Below are 23,064 nucleotides of genomic sequence, written 5' to 3'. Positions count from 1 at the left end.
GAAACTAATGTCTGGAAAACAATGCAAAAATCTCTTTCTGGAAACTACAGATGTGCACGTTGAGGCCAGACACGTGGGTGGAGGGGTGCAGGGTGAGCTGCCTCTGCTGGTGGCTGCTGGGTAACGTTTCAATGCAGGAAATATTGATGATTTACTAACTGAGCTCTTTTATATGAAACTAACTTTGGGTAATGATGAACAATAGCAGAGTGGCTTTCTTCTGCTAGTGGCTGCTAACCACATATTATAATATTTTACCTGGTAATGTGGTGATATTTGTCAGCATGCTCTGCAGAGGAGGGTGATGAAGATTAAAAGGTGAGATATGACTTTATGTCCCCTGGTGGATTAAAAGCTGTTATAAATGTTATTTCACCAGCTAATATAGTTAAAGTGTATTGAATGCAGATTAGAGTTGTAGGCAGAAGTTGATGTGTGGACTATATTTTCTGCTGTTGAATTAAATAATAATTTAAAAAAACCTGCAATTGTTGGATTTGTATGAGCTCAGGTGATTTTTAAAAGGCCACAAGAACAAAGTACATGTTAAAAAAAGGAAAAAAAAAAGAAAATCAGGTCATGCACGTTAAAAATGAAGACACCAGTTCACCTTCTTGTTTCCTGTGTACTGCTAGAATGAAAAAGGAAAAAAAACAAAAACTTTTGTGCAAAATGCAAAAGCAACAAATACTTTGTTCCTTTCATACAGTAACAAAAGGCCATAAAGTATCAGGTAGAAAGTGACAAACTTTTCTTAAATGTTGTTGGAATAAGAAAAAACACAACAAACTATAATTAATAACCCCAAAATAGTTTGTTTTGTTACCTGGAAACAACCTGAGAAGAGTTTAAAGACTCAATACATTTTGAACAGTCATGGTTTTGTACAGTACGTCGTCTCTTCAACAGTTAACTTACTGCACTAAAACCACTGAGCCACAAGCTTGAGAAAAAAAAAAAAAAAAGGAACCAACTCAAATTGAAGCTATCACTGTACTGATTTGGTTTCCTCTTGACTGAAGGGAGTCGGCTTCCTTCATGCACTTTGCAGCCCCATGAAAATAAGATAAGATAAGAGAAGTCATAAGGTGATTTCCTGTCAAATAAATAAATAAATAAATAGTTAAATAAATGATAAAAAAAACTAGATTGTTAAGAAGCAGCTGAAATAAAAAAAGGTGAAGTGAAGGAAGAGTATGGCAGCATTAAAATGAGCTGAAAGGGCATTTAAATTTTAAGTTATTTAAAGTGTATAGAGAAAAGAAATTAAGTATCAGATGAAGTGTATTAGCTGAAATTAGTCGAAGGCCCCTTTTACACAACACATGGTGCATCCAGGTCACATGTTAATTACAGGTCTAAACAGGTTTGAGGCTGATGTCTCAACACATAACATACAGTGATGTGTACAAGTGTGCAAAACAGGAATTAAAAAAGGAGTAGTTACAAAAACTTCTATACTTTTTTTGGAAATTTTCCGGTATTTATTTTTTTTTAAATTGACTTTGAATACGACAATAATGAACCAAAACATCCCTGATTCACGCCTGGTCTGGGACTTTTTTGTTCTGCATTTCATTCCTTATTTCTCCAATCATTTCCTATCACCTCTCTACAATGTTTCCTATAAATGTCTAAGAAAAAAATAAATAAATTATGCTGCAGTCAGCTGCTTTCTTCCATTTTTTTTTTCTTTGGAAGTATTTTTCTGAGGGTTTTTTTTTTTCCACCAGATGAGTCAGTTTAGTCTAAACAGTGACATCTGGCAGCAGGAGACACAACATTACATTTACTTAACAAACAACTAGTTAAAAGCTGAAGGCCATGAGTCTAAATCAACTATCATCACCCCACCACAAAAGTGTTACAGATATATATATATATATATTTTTTTTTATCCAATTGGCTTTTTCGTCTCTTATTGTTTTGTTAGTAAATAATACAAAGTGATGACGATGAACACTGAGACAAATACGGGCCAATTTATCAGAATATAAAAGATGATACTCAGAAAAGGCAGAAAGTAAAAGGTGTGATCCTCACGCTGGCACAGCAATAACGAGAACACACTTTCTCACATACACACACAAACACACACACACACAAACACACACACACAAACACACACCTCCAACCTTTTAGCCCCTGTGATACCACGACAACAGGCGAGGCAGCAGTGGGCGAAGTAGAACTAGGTGTATTCCTACAGTCACGTTATGAGAAATGGGGGAAATTCATAATGTGCCACACTGCCCCCCCCCCCACCCCCCCACCCCCTCCCGTGCACCCCTCCCTCCTTCCACTCACCCGTACTCACACACACAGACACATACAAGCAACCCACTCACACTGATTTCTGAAGATCCTCACATTACCCGCCTGCGCCTTTTAATCGCTCTCTCTGTATCACACACACACACACACACACACGCACACACACACGCACACACGCACACACGCACACACAGAGATAAAGCAGATGTATTATGACGGCTCGGGTTGTAACTCTGCATGGTTTACCACAGTTTGGTCAGCGTTAGTATGAATTCCTGCAATAAACACGTCTTTTTAACAGCTGTGACATCAGAACAACTCACGACTTGTTGAGCTGTAAATCTGAGATGAGAGAGGAAAAAAAAAAAAAAGAAAAAAAAAATCACTAATACATGAAAGTAGAGCGGTACTTTTGTGTTGTTGTTTTTCAAAATAGAGCCGTAATCTTTGATTCCAGTAATGTGAACTTTAAATACTTTCAGTTCCTTCACACTCTTATCTTACATTATACACACAACAAGCCTACCATGAAACCAGTTCGTATATTTGTTATCGCATCGAGGTGCCTGGCATCCAAAGACTTAAGACTAGTTAATCAACACATTGGACTCATTGAAAACCTCATAATGAAACTTTACAGGGGCGGGGGGGGGGGGGGGGGGGGGGGTGTGTGGTTAAAATATGTATTCATCTATACTGTTCAGTTCATTTGTGGAAATGTTGAAAGGTGAGAAGCAGCAAAGAGATAGCGACTGATAATGAGAAAGCAGCTGATGTGTGATATATGTGTGTGCCAGCAAAATCTGCAGTTCTCCGCCTCCTCTGCATATTTGACAAAGCCTCATTCAAGTCATTGTTTCTAGGGGTCAGTTTATGACTTTATCTTCTAAGACTACAAGCTTAATTATAAATTAGGTTTGTATATTTGCTCAAAAAGTGAAACTGTGCCAGCTGTGCTTAAAATATGCATCATTTTAGAGATTCTGCACCTTTGCACCTTGCATGGCAGCGATGCATGGATGAAAACATGGACGATTTGTTTCTTCAAACGTCCCACTGTGTTGTTCATTTAAGTTATTTCTGTATTTCGTGTATTTCTTCCGGTTGTTAAGCGCTCTGAGTTTTTTTGCTTGTTACTGCCAACTGTCATCTGCCACATCTGGGTGTATCTGATCGTGGGTTGGGATGAGTCAAACTTTGAATTGGAGATAACTGGGTTAACGAATTTAGTAGCAAAGAAAGTCAACAAGCACAAAACCCATTGCAGGCCGTTGCAGGCGATCCTACAACTGCTCGACAGGTGAGATTATTCTGATATCAGACATTTATTTATTTGATCAATTACAAAAAAATCTGAGCAGTTAAGTCACTTACAGGAAGACCAGTGATTACAGTAAGTGTGATGGTTTGATTCCCTCTTAGACCGCCCCAAAAGTACAGGTGCAGCAGATCTGTCATGTGAGAGACGGCACAAGTGAGGAATGTTATACAGGAATAGAGATCTGAAGAGGTGTTTTCCCAGTTTGACTAACACTCGGTTATGTGATTCATTAAAGTGCCGGCATTGACCATTCACAGCAAGAACAACTGCATCTCAGTGTTTACACGCACAATTTGACCGTAATATCTGGGAGTGATCAGCGTAAGGCAAATACTTTTTGTTCCTTTTACAGTTTAAAAGTATGAAATGTCTGCTGAATAATGAGTGATCTGCTTAAAGCCATAAATCCTCTTTCTTATCCTGCCAGAATATTTTTATCATGTGAAACTGTCACAATCCAAATTTCACTACACTGATGACTGTACAGGCACTCCTTGACAAATAACATATTTCGGTGATTTTTTATGTAAACACAGTCTCTATAGGATGTGGGAACGGGGTGGAGGGGGAGGGGGGAGAACCCATGAATGCTGAGTTACTTTTTATGTCATCAACTGGACAAAAATAAAAGCATCATTGTAGCGTGTGCAAAAAGTTTGAACACTGTAAGATTTCTGGAGTTAACAAGTCCTCAGACCTTAATCAGCTTGTTAGGCCTGAGCCATGTGAACAGTTGTCATGAGGAAACGTCAGCTGGTGCCAATTTCAAAGCTTTACAAAATACTCTGACTGTTCACACCTTGTGCAGACACTCAGTAACCATGGTTTCCTCTAAGCAGCTGTTTAACCCTCCTGTTGTCCTCGAGTCAAGGAAGGAAGGGAGGAAGAAGGAAGGAAGGGAGGGAGGGAGGAAGAAGAGAGGAAAGGAGGGAGGAAGTAAGGAAGGGAGGAAGAAGGAAGGAAAGGAGGGAGGGAGGAAGTAAGGAAGGGAGGAAGAAGGAAGGATGGAGGAAAGAAGGAGGGAGGGAGAAAGGAAAAGAGGAAGGGATGAAGGAAAGGAAAGAAGGACAGAGGAAAGAAGGAAGGGAGGAAGGTAGGGGGGAGGAAAGAAAGAGAGAAGGAGGGAGGGAGGAAAGAAGGAAGGGAGGAAGGAAAGGAAGGAAGGAAGGAGGGAAGGGAGGAAGGTAGGGGGAGGAAAGAAAGAGAAGAAGGGAGGGAGGAAAGAAGGAAGGAAGGGAGTAAAGAAGGAACGGTCAAAACAGACGGGGTCAATTTGACCCGGGAGGACGACGCAAACGTTAAGACTCTGAAAATGAAAGTTATTCGGTTCACAATACACGGGAAGGCTAATAGAAGATAGCTCAGCGTTGTCAGCTTGCAAATCTTCAAAAATCATCCATTGACTACCTCAAATAAGACAAGCTCCAGGTTTGGGAATGGCCCTCACAGTCCTCAGACTTAGACATCATTGAAAATCTGTGGGTGGATCTTAAAAGAGCCGTTCATACAAGACAGCCCAAGAATATTACAGAACTAGAAGAATGGGAGAAAATCCCAAATACAAGAATTTAAGACTAGCTTTGATACCTGCCAGAGGGGTTGTTACTAAGTACTGACTATGTAGGGTATCCACATTTTTTCATTTAACTATATGTAAAATGATCACTTTATTGTTCAAAGCCATAAATCGTCTTTTTTATTCTGTTATTGTGATCAGACTTAATCTTCTTATAACGTGAAACTGTCATAAGTTTGGTCACTCTTAGGGTTTCGAAGTCTCTTTACAAGGCCTCAGACCTTAATCGGCTTGTTAGGCCTGAGCCATGTCAACAGTTCAAAGCTTTACAAATACTCTGACTCTTCACACCTCGTGCGAAAGTTCAGTAACCATGGGTTCCTCTAAGCAGCTGTTTAAGTGATAGTTATTGTGTGAAAATGAAAGTTATTGATGCCCACAGTTCAGGGGAAGGCTAGAAGTGTTGTTAGCTCGTAGTTTCCACAGTGTGAAATGTAATTAAGAGGTGACAGTTTAGTGGAACTGTGGAGGCCAAGATGAAATCTGAAAGACCAAGAACTATCTCAGACAGAGCTGCTCGTCTGCTGGTCAGAAAGACAAATCAAAGCCTCTGTTTGAATGCAAAACACCTGCATGAAGGTTTAGCTGACTCAGGAGTGGTGATGCATTGTTCCACTGTGCAGCGATGCACAATCAAGACCTTCATGGAAGAGTCAGTAGAAGAAAACCGTACCTGTGTCGTCCTCATAAGATCCAGCATCAGAAGGATGCAACAGAACATCTACAGAAGCCTGATGTGTTTTAGAAACAAATAATGTGGACTGATTATGTTAAAATCAAACTCTCTGCAACGGTATGTTTGGAGGGGAAAAAAAGAGGTTTCAATGAAAATAACACCTTGCCAACTGTGCGGCATGGCGGTGGATCCATCATGCTTTGTGGTTGTGTTGCAGCCCGTGGCACAGGAAACACTGCACAGGTGGAGGCAAGCATGGAATCTACTAAATACCAGCAAACATCCCATCCTCTGTAAATAAGCTGAATCTGAAAAGGGGTTGGCTTCTTCAACAAAAGGATAATGATCCTAAACATATCTTGAAATCCACCACGGACTACCTCAAGAGACGCAAGATGGTTTTGGGATGGCCATCACAGTCCCCAGACTTTAACATCACTGAGAGTCTGTGGGTAGGTCTTAAAAGAGCTGTGTGTACAAGACAGCTCGAGAATGTTGCAGAAATAGAAGCCTTTTGCGAGAAAGTATGGGAGAAAATCCCCAACACAAGAATTGGCCGTGTGATGCATGACAGATAAGGCACAGCGAGTAGACAACCCAAAAGCCAATATCTGAATTTGCATATTATCACAACTCAACCTCCACTTCATGCAAATGAGGTTTGTGCAGCCGGCTCGCAAATCTCAGATCAAACTATGAAACTAGGCATCGTCTTATGATGTTAAAATCTAAATGCTGTTAATGCAATGTCTATTTCATGCCTCAAATGTTTTTAGAAACATTCGTCTGTGTGCTGTTGGACTGTATAATGAGAACGTTAGTGATGCGGCCGCCGTATTGCCGTCAGCAACATCACTAAGTAGTAATTATGTTGGGTGCCCAAACTTCTGCACATGCCGCAAAGATATTTTAGTTCAACTTATGACATAAAAAGTAGCAATGCATTATATATCTCCACATCCTAGAGAGGTTATGTCTACATCTTTTCAATTAAACACCTTTAATGGGACTAGATCCATTTTCTGCATATAAATGTATTTATGGCATATTAAATGTCCTGTAAGTGGACACTGTTTACTGGGAGAGTTTTAAACAGAACAAATCCAAACAGTATAAAAAAAAACTGGAATAAGACCAGACAGAGAACCGCTGGTTTAATTAAGAGGAAAGTGAAGTGAAGTGAAGTGAAGTGAAGTGAACCACTATCAAACTATTAACGACTGGTTTACACTGCAGCAAAGTAGCAGCAACTATATAAAACTAGATTAATATGTCCACTGACGCACACAAACAACACACACACACACACACACACACACACACACACACACACACACACACACACACACACACACACACACACACACACACACACACACACACACACACACACACACACACACACACACACACACACACACACACACCCTGTGGTTGAGCGGTACGTGACCGCTGGCCAAGACGGCATGTTTTGTCAGTCGAACAAAGCCAACCACTATTTAGAAAGACCGCAACGCCACGCTCTCTTCACAGCCAAACACACAGTCTGAGTGCATGACTGGCAGCTGGTCAGACTGACTGGTTTATTTACTGACTGACTGGCTGACTGACTGGTTATACTGGCCGACTGCTGGATATACCAAATGACTGATGGTGGCTGTAGGACTGTCCGATTGGCATGCACTGTGAGACAGAAATTAAATTAATTATTTCTACAATCTACGATTAATTGTTTAATGAAAACATTTCTCAGATTCACAATTTCTCAGAGGTAATGGTGATGTGTTCAATGTGCTTGTTTTAATCTGACTGTGGTCTAAAATGTTAAAATAATCAATAACCACACACACATTTCATATTTGAGAAGCTGAAATCATCGCATTTTTTTTGTATTTTTGCTTAAAAACCCGACAGGAACAATTAACCAATTATCAACATTTTCTAATGAGCCACTAACTGACAAATCAATTAATCAACTAATCATTGCAGCTCTATTTATTTAGATAAATTAAATAGCTACTTACTCTAGGAGATGTCAAAATATAGAAAAAATGCACAGAGGTCATACTATTTAAATCTCTACATGTGGAATGAGACTCAGTGGTCTTGAAGTGATTTGATTGGCTGTCGTTCCCATCACTCTTTTCTTTTTCTGGCACAGAGTTTTGATTTCTTGGCCAAAACAAAATGACTTACCTCATAGCATATCATATTATATTTATTATATTATATTGTCTCCTGGGCCTGTGCAATATACCTGTGCAATTCACAATGCTCTCACTTTCCCTTTATACAGGGTTTTTATGCACTTTCTTTTCATTTCTAGAGAAGTATGTGTTTTATGGATCTTGGATTTGGCCTCTTGATTGACACTTTTTTACCCACATTCAAGTTTACCTCCAGCGCCTCTCTACGACCCTTGATGTGCATTACCTTTTCCATTACACTTGAGTTTGAGTATTATTGTCTTTCAAAACAAATTGGACAAAAGAAGCTAGAGGGGGAACCGTGTCTTCGCTGTTGAATGATCTGCCTCTGCACATTAGACAGGCCTCTTCTTAAAAATCAACTCTTCTCCTTGAACTTCGACAGCTTGTAAAGACATTGATGTTATTTATTTATTTGATTTGAATGTTTTTATTATATGGCTGGTTATTTTTATTCATATTTTATGTCTTTTAATCTATTATATTTGTATTTTATGCTATACATGTGAGCTGTTATGTCTTCTATTTATTCTTCTGTTACAGCACTTTGGTCCACTGTGGTTGTTTTAAAGTGCTTTACAAATAAGGTTGGACTGGAGTTCTCAAAGGTTAAATGCTGTAAAAACACATCTTAACCTTCGTGTCGTCCTCCTGGGTCAAATTTATCCCGTCTGTTTTGACTGTTCCTTCTTTCCTCCCTTCCTTCCTTCCGTCTGTCCTTCCTCCCTTCCTCTTTTCCTTTTCTCTCTCTCTCCCTCCTTCTTTCTTTCCTCCATCCTTCCTTCCTTCCTCTTTTCCTTTTCTCTCTCTCTCCCTCCTTCTTTCTTTCCTCCATCCTTCCTTCCTTCCTTCTTTCCTTTCTCCCTCCTTCCCTCCCTCCCTTCCTTCCTTCCCTCCTCCCTCCTTTCCTTCCTTCTTTATTCCTCCCTTCCTTCCTTCCTCTCATTCCTTCTCCCTTCCTCCTATCTTCCTTACTTCCTTCCTTCCTTCCTTCCTCCCTCCCTCCCTCCTTTCCTTCCTTCCTCCCTTCCTTCTTTCCTTTCCTCCATTCCTTCCTTCCCTCCTTCCCTTCCTTCCTTCCTTCCTTCCTTCCTCCCTCCCTCCTTTCCTTCCTTCTTCCTCCTTTCCTTCCTTCTTCCTTTCTCCCTCTCTCCTATCTTCCTTACTTCTTTATTTCCTCCATCCTTCCTTCCTCCCTTCCTTCTTTCCTTTCCTCCCTTCCTTCCCTCCTTCCTCCCTCCCTCCTTTCCTCCCTCCCTCCCTCCTTTCCTTCCTTCCTTAACTCGAGGACAACAGGAGGGTTAAAACTGGAGAAACTAAATTAAAATGAGTAAGCAGGATTGTGAATCTGACCAGATATTCAATGCCATCTTTTGGTTCTTGGCAGTTCTGATACTCTTGTGGACTAAATTCTTATTTGCTGAACCAATGGTGTGAGGATAGGGAGAGTTAATAGTAATCTAGGCTATACATTAAAAAATCCTATGAGGCAAACTTAGTTGATACTAGTAAAACCGATCCGAAGCCACGATCTTATGATAACAGATTATTAGTGAGGACATTAAAAAAAACGCTTTGCAAACTTTCCACGTACTCGATTATCTTTGGAGAAAATCTAAATCTTTGCCCAAACGTCCTGTGACATTCACAAAGCCTCGCAGCCATTTTACAGTAAAGTTACTGCAAATACAATTAGAAAGCAAAAGAGCAGCGCTGACCACATTTTCTATCAACCAGGCAGACTCATCGAGCAGGCTTTCGAGCCATTCTGAATTCCCCCTCGAGCACATCGCACATCGACGCCCGCGCACCTTGTACCATAACCCCGCTATCGACTGTATCAAAACAGCCACTGAAACCTACACTTCCCCCTCAAGATTTTTTAAAGTGAGCTAACCCGTTTGATGAGCACAAGATGTATTGGCTCCCGATGCAGGCTGCATGGGGAAGCCTGCCAATAGCGAGTGGGCTGTACCACAGATGCGATGGAGGAGGAGGGGAGGAGGGGAGGAGGGGAGGAAGAGGGAGGCTGGATGCTTCAAGCGCAGATTGCTTGGATTTGTCACTCTCAAAAGAGAAGGGAGGGGTCAGGGTGGGGTTTTGTGGGGTGGGGGCTTTCCTCTGAACAATCAATGCGGGGGGGGGGTTTTCACGATTCGGTTCACCTACGATAAAACCTGGAAAGAAAAACAAGAAATAAGCTCGGCTTACGAGAACTATCTGTTAATACGTGTGTGTCATGTGTGGGCAGCATCCTCCTTTAGGCTATAGACTGTGATTTGTGCAATAACAATAAAAAAACAGGGGCGAATTTCTTGCCAAAAAAGAATCTTGCTCAATGACACACCTGGTTAAAAAAACAAATTACAACCTACAACAGACATCAGTGCTGACCGCTGGTTACGCTAACATGTTGTTTTTGGGTTTGTTTCCCGCATCTTTAGAGAGCAGCACACACACTTTTGTACCATTGCTTGAGAGCGGTTTGGGAATCCCCCCCTTGGTTCTTTTTTTCCTTTAATTCATGCCACCCCCATTTGTTTGCTGTGACTGGTTTTCTGGGTCCCGCCGGGGGTCAACACCAATCCTCTCGCAGACATAACAGAATGAAGGATTGTTTGAAAAATCTTTGTTATTTGATGTTTGAAAGATCACAGACGGGAGTGTGGAGAGCACCCCAGGTTTTTCCTTTTTTTTTTCTGATGTTAGGGTCCCGGCAGAAAAAGGAAGAAAGAAGAAGAAGAAAAAGAAAAAGTCCTCTGAACTCCTGAACAATACTACCAGCAAATCCCTCCACCGCCGCCGCCGCCCCGCCCCAGTCCCTGAACACACGTCCCGGACTCTGTAATCCAAACACGCCGCCATAATCCCCGGCTATCACCCCAACTCATCTACCAGCCGAGGAAGAAGTGGAAACTAAACAAACGACAAAACACAAAAGGGCCACTTTCACCCTTGATCAGGAGACTCCTCGGGGAGGGAGGAGAGGAGCGAAAAGCAAGAGACTTAACGTCAAAGACATGAAAGACATCTACGGGAGACGGGAGGGGGGGGGGGAGATGTTGAAGACTACACCTGAGAGAGAGAGAGGGAGAGATATAGAGGATCAAAGAGGGGAAAGAAAGGACTCTTAGATCAGGAAAACTATAGAGACAGAAAGGAACAGGAAAAGAGGAAGAGACAGTAAGAGGATATCTGTGTCTCCAAGTCGGAGTCACGCACATTTTAAGCAGACTTTTACAAATCTGGCAAAAAGATATAATCTAAATTAGATGGATTATAACAACTGGTTAAAGTGGATTAGTGTCAAAAACAAAACAAAACAAAAAAAAACGCTCCTTAGAGAGTGAAGAGAATCTTTTAGGATTTCAGCAGCTGCTATTATTCAGAGATATCAGCTGATGGCTCTATTTCATGGTGTCTTAAGCCAAGAAAACTAAATATGTACTTGGCTTGTTTTTTTAAATGTAACAACTAAAGACAGTGAAACCATGACTGATTTTGAGATTTCCCCAGTGGAAGAAAAGAAAGATGTTTTTTACTGTCAGCTTGCCCGTACAAATTGACCACGTTTGTTCCGGACGCGTCTCTTTTAATTCAAAATGCTCAAAACGACAAATACAAACAGAGTCAGAGACGCTAAAATTCAAACCTTGCTGTTATCCGAACCTTGTTTAAAATATAAAATGATCCAAGCCAAATCCACAGTCCTCTTTCTGTGCAAAAAAATGTATTTAAAAAGTTGATCTGAAGCTAAATATGAAGCTTCAGCCGTCCAACTTCTCCACTTTTTAGAGCTGAAGTGGAACTGCTACTGCACCCATTACTGATAGTTTAGTCGTATTTTGTCATAGAATTAAACTTTGTCTAGTAAAGCAGATGTTTGCAAGCTGTATTTAACCCTCGGGTTGCACTGATTTGGTGATTGGCAGGTTGGAAGATGTTGAAAACTGTTTTTAGTTTGATTGAAAAGTCACATTATGTACCCATGGTTACCACAGCATTTTAAAGTATATCTCTACAGTTAGCACCTGCTTTACTGTAATACACAGAAGTCATTTAAATACCGTTACAACTATGAGTACACATTAACTAGATATGTAAGAAACTTTCACTATTTAAATACATTTAGTCCAGGTTTTTACCTGCATGTAAATGTAGAAGTATAAATGTCTTCTGACCTTTTAAAAACACCCAACGGGGCAATTTGAGGAACAAAAAAACCCAAAACAAAACAAAAAAAGTATTTCATCTTTGGGAAAAACATTTTGGTTCCTCTTTGTGAATTTTATTTCGCCATGGTCACAGTCTGATTACGATGTGTGCATGTGTTACACATTTCCTGTAGGTGCAAAAAGTGAAGTAAAGTTTATTTTTTGTATACTAACTGCAAAAAAAAGTATACAATTAATTATTTAGTGCATATTAGTCATATAGTGCAGTACCTGTATAGTATGTAGTATGGAAATGGGACAAAGCTAATGCATACTGGGAGTGGAATATGAGATGTTAATTATTCTTTTTATTTACTTTGATGTTATTAGTTATCTCCACCAGGATACGTTTTCCCCTATTAAAGGTATAAAACATGTATATATGTATGTATCTGCTGGTGCACGTTGCCTGTTTAAAGGTTTAACCGAAGAGATTTAGATTTATAATATTATATAAGGCTTTAAATTCAGATTTTTTTTATAAAGGAACCTCTGGATTATATGAAAGTGAATTTGAGATATAAACATCAATGTGGCCAGAATGAAAGTGAATGTAACACAGACAGGTAGGCAGACAGACGGGGAAGGAGGGGGGAGGGGGGGGGGGGGTGAAGTGGTGTTAATGGCTCTGTCTCCTCGCTGCAGGTGAGTCTCGTGCGGGTCCTGTGTCCCAACACACTATTGTCTCCTTATCTACTTCCTCTCTCCTCCTCTGCAGACGCTGCCTGTTTAGACTGCCGTTCGCCCCCTCTGTCTTTCCTCTCATCTCTTCTTTCATTATCACCACACCTCCGCCACAGCTGCATGCTCCACTGTATGCCACGATGGCACACGAGGCTTACATGTCAAATCTGCCGTCCATGTGTTTATACGTACTACAAAGATCAGCCTGCTCTTTACATGTCGGCTGACGTGGATAATATATAGTTTACATACGTGCATATATAGAAGTAGAAGTACTGTTTGCATAATATTCAGTTGGCTAAGTGTTTGAGAGTGTGCATGTAACTCTATATTCGGAGGAAGTGGGAGTTTTTTTGTTTTTTTTATTATGAGAGACTCGTAAAGCATTGCTGCAAAAAAATGTTGTCTTCTGATGTCTTATACAGATTTTGATGTTTCCCCTGATTTATCCGACTGATATAGTTTTGTTTATTTTTCTACAACACCACAAACACATCACAGTCTATTTAAATGCACCTGTGTGTGGAGGAAAAGTTGAAGGATTTTGTGCTGGATTTTTAAAAAAAAATACGATCTTTATCATCTGATTGGAGCTGCATTGTCCCGTTCATTTTGTTTCTCTATTGTTGTTTATTGTATTGTATGATGAATATTTACTTTTTATTAATTTATGCTTTATATTGTTTCTTTTTTAATGATAGAACCACTTCTATCCCACTCCTTTCATTTCTTTATGGTCTTGGTTTGATTTCTGTGATTTTATGCTGTTAGTAATAAACGGTAACGCTCTAGTCAATGGCAATTACATGCCAACATTCACCCATTCACACACTGATGGGAGCCATTCGGGGTTCAGTATCAGTATCAGTGGAGCAGGGGATCGAACCACCGACCCTCTGATTGGTGGACGACCTGCTTTACCTCCTGAGCCACAGCCGTCCAGGTGCAAAGACGTACAATAAAATAATTAGAAACAGGAAATAAAAAATACAGATTTAAAAACCTGGACATAAATAAATATAATTCATACATAAAACCCCTAATCTACTATATAAACTTATTAGAGCTTCTCCTCATTCTCCATCTACCTGTTCAGACTGCAGGTCTCTTCACATCTTCCTCCTGAAGTCTACTGTGACTGTTCGTCCCATCTGCAGTTTGTACTCTTTTCTCTTTCATTCCTCTTTACTGTCTATCTGTCGATCATCTACTCTCCTCCCTCTCAGATCTTTGTTCACTTGTTCTGGCGAGTGCCACTATCCCCCCACCCCCCCTCCCCCCCTCCCTTCCCCCTCCCCTTCCCCCCCTCCAGCGGGTGCATTATCTGAGGCAGTGGATCTCTAACATGCCTCGTGTGGCTGTGTAAATAAAATAAACCAGAGAAGAGAAGTGCTTGTTTTCTTGTCCAACTTGTTGGAGACAGAAAATAAAACATGGTTGCTACTGTTCTCTTTACTGTTATATGCTGGTAGTGCAAGTGATGTTTTACTAGTGCTGGGCAATTAATCAAAAAATAATCAAAACCGATATTTAGAAAGTCTAATCGACTTAATCTTGCTCATGTCAATTAATCGTGTTCACTGTTGCCATGACAGCAAAGGTTGCATATCTTTAAGGAATTTGAAAACTTGTCTCCAGTGATGATTTTAACCCAAACCCTGATCTTTACATAGTTCTGATCAAGTAAACTAGACGTTAACCACAGTGTCACACCTTAAAACAGCATTATGTTCACTCCCTAAAGGAGGACAAGATGGAAGGAAGGAAGGAAGGAAAGGCAGATGGAAAGAAGGAAGAGAAGACAGGAAAGAAAGATAGAAAGAAAGAAAGAAAGAAAGAAAGAAAGAAAGAAAGAAAGAAAGAAAGAAAGAAAGAAAGAAAGAAAGAAAGAAAGAAAGAAAGGACAGATGGGAGGAAGAAAGGGAGAAAGGAAAGATGGAATGAAGAAAAAAAGAAAGAAAAAAAGGACAGATGGAAGGAAGAAAGGGAGGAAGGAAAGATGGAAGGAAAAGAAGACAGGAAGGAAGGAAAGAAAGAAAGGACAGATGGGAGGAAGAAAGGGAGAAAGGAAAGATGGAATGAAGAAAGAAAGAAAGAAAAAAAGGACAGATGGAAGGAAGAAAGGGAGGAAGGAAAGATGGAAGGAAAAGAAGACAGGAAGGAGTGTGGGCCTGATTGGACTCCTCGGAGGGCCGGTTCTGGCCCGCGGGCCTCATGTTTGACCCCCCTGCCTTAAAACATCATTATTTTCACTCCCTAAAGACACTCATGTGTGAGGGCAGCAGTGTAAAATACAAAACAAAAGAAACTGTGAAAACACATCATTGCTCATCGAGGGTGGAGAAAATCGTTCATTAATCATGATCGAGGTTAAAAGTTCAATTCATCGTGATTTTGATTTTTGCCATAATGGCCCAGCCCTACGTTCTACTGGTTAGGAGACATTATAACTATGATTGGTTTTGACTGAAGGAGAATAACACAAATGACTATAATACTACATTGTTCTCTACTGTGTGTGCTCGTGTGCATTAGGACCTACCGTCATTCGGTAGAGCAGCTGGGTACATCTCTTTCAGCAGGTCGCCAAGTGTGTGTGCGTTGCCGTCAGATGAAACGGGACGAAACTGCTTCTGGATGAACGGCCTGTCGCTCAACGTCTGTAATGAATTAAGAGCAAAAGCTAATGAACTATCCAGAAACACAAATACACAGAAATACATTGCAGCACATTTCAGGGGTGTCTAATCTTTAACGTATTACAGATATCGCTGTAAAACAAACATTACAATATGTGTGCTTTTTGTACTTGAGCTGTGTTTGAAGTGTTCACCAAACAAACTAATTTAAAAAAAAAGAACTGCTTTAAGTCGCATTAAGCATCTTTGCACAAATGGAAAGATAATGTCAGTAAACCACACGGAGTAGCTGGTGTTTACAGCAGGCCAATCTGCAACGATTTACCATGAAGGAAATGAGAGATGAGAAAGGAAACCGGTTGTTTATCGTTCGCTTTCTAAATCAAATCCAAGAACAACGTCTTTTGACCTGCTGTGTCTAACATTACTTGTCAGTGTCTTTAAAAACACATATGACTGTCGTGACTTAAAAAAAAGATTAAGTCGAGTATTTTTTTTTTTGATCTGCCACCTCTACTTACACTCAAAGGTTTGGTAGAGAGTAACTTAATACCAGGCTGAACTCCAGTGTTTCTCCGCTGCTGCCCTCTCTGGTGCAAAGTTTCATGTGTCGCTGCTTTGTTGCACATGTAACTACACCCAACGGTCTGACGAGGGTCACTGCAACAAGCCGAGAGGTTACTGGAAGTCAGCAAAAGCAAGATTTTGAGTCGATCCCAATGTCCACAGTCACCGAGTCTCGGACTTTGAGGCATGTTCCCAACTAAATCCACAAGGGATTAGTGCTGTCCACTTGTCAAATTGTCAAGGAGCCTATTTTGAGCCGTATTTGTACACTTTCTCTAAGTCCATATTTCTGCAGACTTTGCTTGTTGAGGGAACGGCCCACAGTTCAATGTGGGGTTACCAGGGAAAACCTTAAAGGGTTAAAAAAAAAAAAAGAAATATGATTTTATACTTTTTTTTAAACCCTTGCAGCCTCTCACACTCTAGGACTTAGCAGGTGAGGTCAATCAAAGGTGCAGTGTGTAGAATCTAGAGGCATTTAGCAGAATTAATTAGTGTAAAATCCCATGTAAATGAATGGAATGAGCTCTTTTTATCTACATAGCGAGCGAGTCCTCTTACATGGAGTCCAAAATGTTGCACTGCCATTTTCCCCCCAGAAAGATAGACCAAACACTGGCTCTAGAGAGGCTCTTTTGCATTTTTAAGAAAGTTTCGTAGTCATCATTGCTTCTTCTGTACACTTGGAAGTAGACAACATCAAATATCACGATATTTTAGACCAAATACCTCGAAATCGATATTACAACAATATTATAGAGATGGCTGTTGATGCTTTCACAAAATATTGACACTATGAAATGTTTGATAAATAATCATCAGTAATGTGGATATAATGAAAAAGTGGGTAAAAGGTCAATAACAGAACAGCTAGAACAGTCTGTTAAATTCAGAAAATTACATATTTTACTGTAATGCAGCTTTAAAACCAGGAAAAGACAACTCCGATGACATATCGCGATATTACGATAACCACAATCTAAGACGATATCTAGCCTCATATCATGATATCGATATAATTTCAATATATTGCCCAGCTCTAGTTGGAAGGGGAGAATGACAGGAGGGGTATTCAGTTGGCTCATCTATATATATATATGTCACTAAATCTTACACACTGCACCTTTAAATCTGTGAGGGTTCATGGGTTAATAGGCCTCAGGGGGGACGTTGGGATTGGGCCTTTGATGGAGTGTGAAGTTGGGTTAGAGTTAGAGTTAGCTTCTTACAGAGGACAGTAATCATTTACAAGATATTCCTAGTTAGAAAACTGTAAACATAACTAAACAACCAATGCTGTTTTTCTCATCTCAATGCTACACAAGCTTTTCTCTGATAACTTAAATCTTAAATTAACATTTAAAACAAAGAGCAGATCCACTGTTACAAAAATATATTTTACACTGCCAATCAATTTACTCAAAGCCGGGGTTTTCGGGCTTTTTCCGATAACACCAGATGCATCAGGCAGAAATATTCTGATTTCAGTAACAAAGCATGACTACAAGATACTCATCACACATTCCATATCAATTAAAGGACTGAGGGGGAAAAGCACACAGTTATCCTGTAACTGTAAGTTTCATGAGAAGTTATGATAAAGGGAAATGATTAGGTGATAAACCAGAGTTCACATGGTTAGGTTAGTGGGAAGAGTGCTTCTGTCCTGCACGCTAGTACTATGAATGAACTGCTTGCACCAGGCTGAGCTGGGAACACGGGTGCTTTGATGAGCCCGACTTATCAGAATGTGATATTTAGCAATCCGCAACATTACGCTGATTCCAACAGATGTTACAAGTGACGCTGACATGTTTTACCGATCGCAATGCGTCTGGAAGTAATTAACTGTAGCTCCAGTATGTACTTGGCAGAGAAATGTCAGCTTCCATCTAAACCTGAAAAAACTCCTCCGGCTCTCCTTGAGTGTTACAAATGCAGAGAAACAAATGGAGCGAATCATAATATTAAATGTGTCGTGTTAATCCTTCTCTGCCTGTCACCGCTTAACAGAGAGGAGCTGCGGATGTTCAAGCAAAGACGATGCTTTTTCATGCAAGGTTTTACAAAGTAACACTAAAAGATTACATCACAGGCCAAAGATTGAAAACATTTGCTTAACCCTCGTGTCGTCCTCCCGGGTCAAATTGACCCTGTCTGTTTTGACTGTTCCTCCTTTCCTCCCTTCCTTCCTTCCGTCTGTCCTTCCTCCATCCCTCCTTCTCTCTTTCCTCCCTTCCTTCCTTCCGTCTGTCCTTCCTCCCTCCTTCTCTCTTTCTTTCCTTCCTCTCAGTTTCCTCCCTTCCTTCCTTCCGTCTGTCCTTCCTCCCTCCTTCTCTCTTTCTTTCCTTCCTCTGTTTCTTCCCTTCCTTCTTTCCTTCCCTCATTTCCTTCCTCCCTTCCTTCTTTCCTCTGTTCTTCTTTCCTCCCTTCCTCTTTTCCTTTCTCCCTCCCTCCCTCCCTTCTTCCTTCTTTCCTTCCTTCTTTCCTCTGTCCTTCCTTCCTTCCTTACTTTCCTTCCTTCCTCCCTTCCTTCCTCCCTTCCTTCCTTACTTCCTTCTTCCTCCCTTCCTTCCTTCCTTGACTCGAAGACAGGAGGGTTAAAAAAACACAATGTTCAAATTCAACAACTTCTCCCGTCTTGTTTGGTGAATGCACAGCAGTGATTCATCACATCAGTTCTGCCATCTCCTCATTTCCATCATTCCTCTCTCTTCTGTCTCTCCACACTGTGGTGTACGTGACCCATCTAACGTTAGAGTCATATTGTCACACAATGATGTGTCCCTGACCTTTGACCTCCTCGCCATTAAGATGTTTAACATGTTAATGACCCGAGGGCCTCATCCTACTGTTGACCGCAACGCAAATCATTCTGAGTAAGTGCAACCGCTAAATGCTTCAATTGTAAACTAAGTCATGACGGGACAGCTAAACAAATGTGACGTTAGCAGCAAACATCCTCATGACTGTTCAAGCTGTGATCTGCAACTGGGCAGCCACAACATCCCATGAGTGAGAGTTGCGGGAAACGCCGTGGGGAAATTACCACCCGATAAAGCATCTAGTAAACCAACTGGATTCTGAGTCAAGTTACAGGGTGTCGTACGTAGATCACAGTTTGAGATAAATGTGAGATATTGGGCAAACATAAATAAAACTAGACTTCACTTGACTTACTCAGTTGCTATTTTGAGTGACTACTTAATTACGAAATAGAGCCTAACCCCTTTTTCCCCGTGGAAAATAAATAACACACAACCTGTTTATCACTGGAGCCTCTGCAAGCGAGGGCACGACCGTCCCTGCATAAGTCATCACATGGCATTTAAACACAGTCACGTAACGTATTAAGCATTTCTAGTCAAACACCGAGCTCCTGACTGATTATCAAAAAAGCCAAGGCCTAGGGATTAAAAGTTTAAGACTACAACATCAGCGTTAAAGACCAAATAACACAAGTCATTGATTGAATGAAAGACTGCAGATTGACCCTTACATACTGTTCACAATATCACCTCATGATTAGTCTCTATACAACATTACAGAACCACAAATCATTCATGAATACCTCATCAGTCATTCATAAATTGGTGATAAATTTCTTAATGAGTGCATTCTTCTGTTTTATGCTTTTTGTTGATGGAGAAAAACATTTACAATCACGCTATATATATATATATATCAGTTACATAACACAGGAGATTATAATGAGTTCAGTTCATCATATTAAATGTAAATAAACAGTAGATTTGAATAAATATGAGTCAAACACTCAACAAACATGCTTTTAAAAAGTTGAAATATTTCCAATTTGTTGTATTTTTTGGGTCACATGAGGAAAAGTCTTTATGTTTCTGGCTAAAAGAAAAGTTTTTAAGGCGTGTTTTCATCTTTCAAGTGTGAAACAGGGTCAAATTATACCCCGAACAGTATGTAAGGGTTAAGGACTGTATTCTATTTTTATGTTGAATATCATAACAAACTGCAGGCTGGTTGGCCATTCATAAATTAAGTTCATGCTGTTGTAATATATTTTAAATGGGGAAGGACTCCTGAGTTTTTTTGGTGCTTAGTCAGTAGGCACGGCTGATTAAAGAAATATTCATGTTGAAGCTCTAACATCTGTCTGCAAGCCTTTTTTACATCATACCATGCATTCTTGGAATAATCATGTGTTGATTAAGTTGATTATTGGATGATGTCCTTTTTCTACAATGGTTTTAGGTAGCGAAGGGTCATGCAGGATTGTGAAGGAGCCCAAAATGCACAAACTGTTGGGAGGCAGGTTTGGAGCTCTGGACCTGAACTGGAGACTTTAACTTTAACCCTTCTGTCGTCCTCCCGGGTCAAATTGACCCCATCTCTTTTGAATGTTCCTTCTTTCTTTCCTTCCTACCTCTTTCTTTAATTTTTCCTTCGTTCTTCCCCTCCTTCCCTCTTTCTTTGCTCCCCCTCCTCCTTCCATACTTCTTTCCTCACTTCCTTCCTTCCTCTTTTCATCCCTCCTTACTCCTTTCCTTCCTTCCTACCTCATTCCTTCCTTCCTTCTTTCCTCCCTTCCTCCTGTCCTTCCTTCCTCTTTTCCTCACTTCCTTCCTTCCTTCCTTCTCTCCTTCCTTCCTTCCTCTTTTCCTCCCTCCCTCCGTCTTTACTCCTTTCCTTCCTTCCTCCCTTCCTTCCTCCCTTCCTTCCTGCCTCTTTTCCTCCCTTCCTCCCTCCTTCCTCGTTTCCTTCCTCCCTCCCTCCCTCCTCGTTTCCTTCCTCCCTCCCTCCCTCCCTCCTTACTCCTTTTCTTCCTTCCTTCCTCCCTCCCTCCCTTCCTTCCTTCCTTCCTCCTGTCCTTCCTTCCTTCCTTCCTCTTTTCCTCCCTCCTTCCTCGTTTCCTCCCTCCCTCCCTCCTTACTCCTTTTCTTCCTTCCTTCCTTCCTTCCTTCCTTCCTTCCATCTTTCCTCCCTCCCTTCCTTCCTCCCTTCCTTCCTCCTGTCCTTCCTTCCTTCCTTCCTTCCTTGACCTGAGGACAACAGGAGGGTTAAACCTAAAATCCACATCTGAAAATGTGCTTGAAGGCCCACTCCGGCTTTTAAAACATCTACAAACCTCAATCTTTACGATACGGCTGCTTTACACTCCGTGACATCTTCTAAATCCAAGCCTTGGCCCTGATTCTGGTGGGTCAGGTATGGTGGGTTTTTTTTTGTATGAGTGTAAGAGTCTCGCAGTCTATCGCTTCAGAGCCGAGTTAAAAATTCATTGGTTCTGGTTACCAGGTGACCCGTGTCTGCTGTCAGGAGGTGACATAGATTTGCTATTTGGTTAATAATGTAGATCTTAGGGGTGGGTCAGAGTCAATGCAATTTTTAAAAAAACACTACACCAGCTAATTTCACTAATTAGTTTCTTTGAATGTTTTAATTAGTGGAATCAGCAGAAGTGTTGTTTGACTGGAGTACAAACCTGGACCATGGTCATAATGCTCGGTCGAAATCATTATGCCAATACAATTAATTTATTAGTCAAAGAAAATAATAATAATTAAAAACAATTGTTTATTAAATGAATAGACCCAACATTTGATTATCTGTTTCATTTCATTATAAAGTGTTGATTGTTCAACAGTTCAGACTCAAAATTCAAAACCTTAATATTGGACTCTAAAAACTTTCATTATTATTATTGTATTATATTCCTTAATGACATTTTTAATAATGTTATTTCCTGATATTTTATAGGCCGAGCAATTCATGAAGTGACCAAAAACTAATCATTAATAATAATTTATTTTATCCCTAAAAAGACCATTTTCATTATCAGAATATGATGAAAAAGTGGCAAAAATACACAAAAAATGAACGTAATAAATAAACGCATTAACCTGTGTTCCAATGTAATACAATACCTGAGACTCAGATATTCACACATGGAAAACTAAATATCATTAACTAATTTTCTTTGTTTTGGCTCCCATTTAAAGTTAATGAAGGATCATAATTTATAATCTCCCAGCTCTGGTTATGGTAAGAATCACTGTTGTACCTTTATTACAGATATTTTCAATCCTATGAGGCTCAATGAGATTCAAACCCTCAAAACTGTCAATGCCTTGCACTGAACACTGAGCAGCGTTTGAGCCTCGCACGGAGAGGAACACGCATCCATGCAGATACCCAACCTGAGGTGTCAAACAGAGAGTCGGACACACAATAGGGGCCTAATCATGGAGCTGTGAAAAGGAAACCGGCAAGGACAGGGATCGAGTAACAGAGCGGTAACTACACACCACAAAGCCAGGCGTGAACCAGCAAGAGGAAAAGGTGGCAGCGGAGGCGTGAAGACCATCCTCAGGTTACACAGAAAGACTGAGTCACTGACAGGAAGCGTGGCGTTTCGTGCGGGATCATCGTCCAGAGCCAGAGCGGAGAGAGTGCGCTAAGTGACAGCTACTTCATTGCATTTTAAAATAGCCGGGCGGCCATGAATAATTGAGGCGGTTCCACCATACAATGAAAGAGCTACTGATGCCTCTGGGAGAGAGAAGCGTGATACTCATTGGATGAAGACACTTTCTTTTCAGCTGGCGTGACACCTTAGCTGGCACCCAGCGACACAAAGAGAGCGAGGTGTCATTAGGACTGAGGCCAAAAGAGATGAATCGATCTCGCCGAGTGAAAAGAGCAGCGGAACTCAAGACGCCGCCTAATTGATAGAGGGATTCAATCCATCTAAGTGATTTTAAAACAATGGAGGAGAGGTGTTGGGGGTTGTGTACAGCACTGTCAATCAATATTAGTTTCCACCCCAACGAGATGGGGACGAGAGAAAGCCGTTTCCACTGAACTCTGAGAACCTTCCATTCGTAAATTAAAATTCCAGCCTGGTTTTTTTTTTTTTTGCGGACTTCATTT

The 23,064-nt window shown here is 40.6% G+C and overlaps 2 protein-coding genes across 2 annotated transcripts in view; one reads left to right on the top strand and one right to left on the bottom strand.

The window, feature by feature from the left end:
• atg5 (ATG5 autophagy related 5 homolog (S. cerevisiae)) overlaps positions 1 to 23,064 on the bottom strand; it is a 42,586-nt gene that overhangs the window by 2,898 nt on the left and 16,624 nt on the right. The window contains 1 exon segment of the mRNA XM_062422796.1: positions 15,495 to 15,612. Coding sequence (XP_062278780.1) covers positions 15,495 to 15,612 — 118 coding nt within the window.
• dctn3 (dynactin 3 (p22)) overlaps positions 10,148 to 23,064 on the top strand; it is a 37,954-nt gene continuing 25,037 nt past the window's right edge. The window contains exon 1 of the mRNA XM_062422798.1: positions 10,148 to 10,158. The gene's annotated coding sequence lies outside the window, so the exon portion shown is untranslated. The remainder of the gene's footprint in view (positions 10,159 to 23,064) is intronic.

Source organism: Scomber scombrus, chromosome 7, assembly GCF_963691925.1.
Source record: "Scomber scombrus chromosome 7, fScoSco1.1, whole genome shotgun sequence".
Classification (NCBI taxonomy): domain Eukaryota; kingdom Metazoa; phylum Chordata; class Actinopteri; order Scombriformes; family Scombridae; genus Scomber; species Scomber scombrus.
This window is presented reverse-complemented; position numbering and strand designations above follow the sequence as displayed.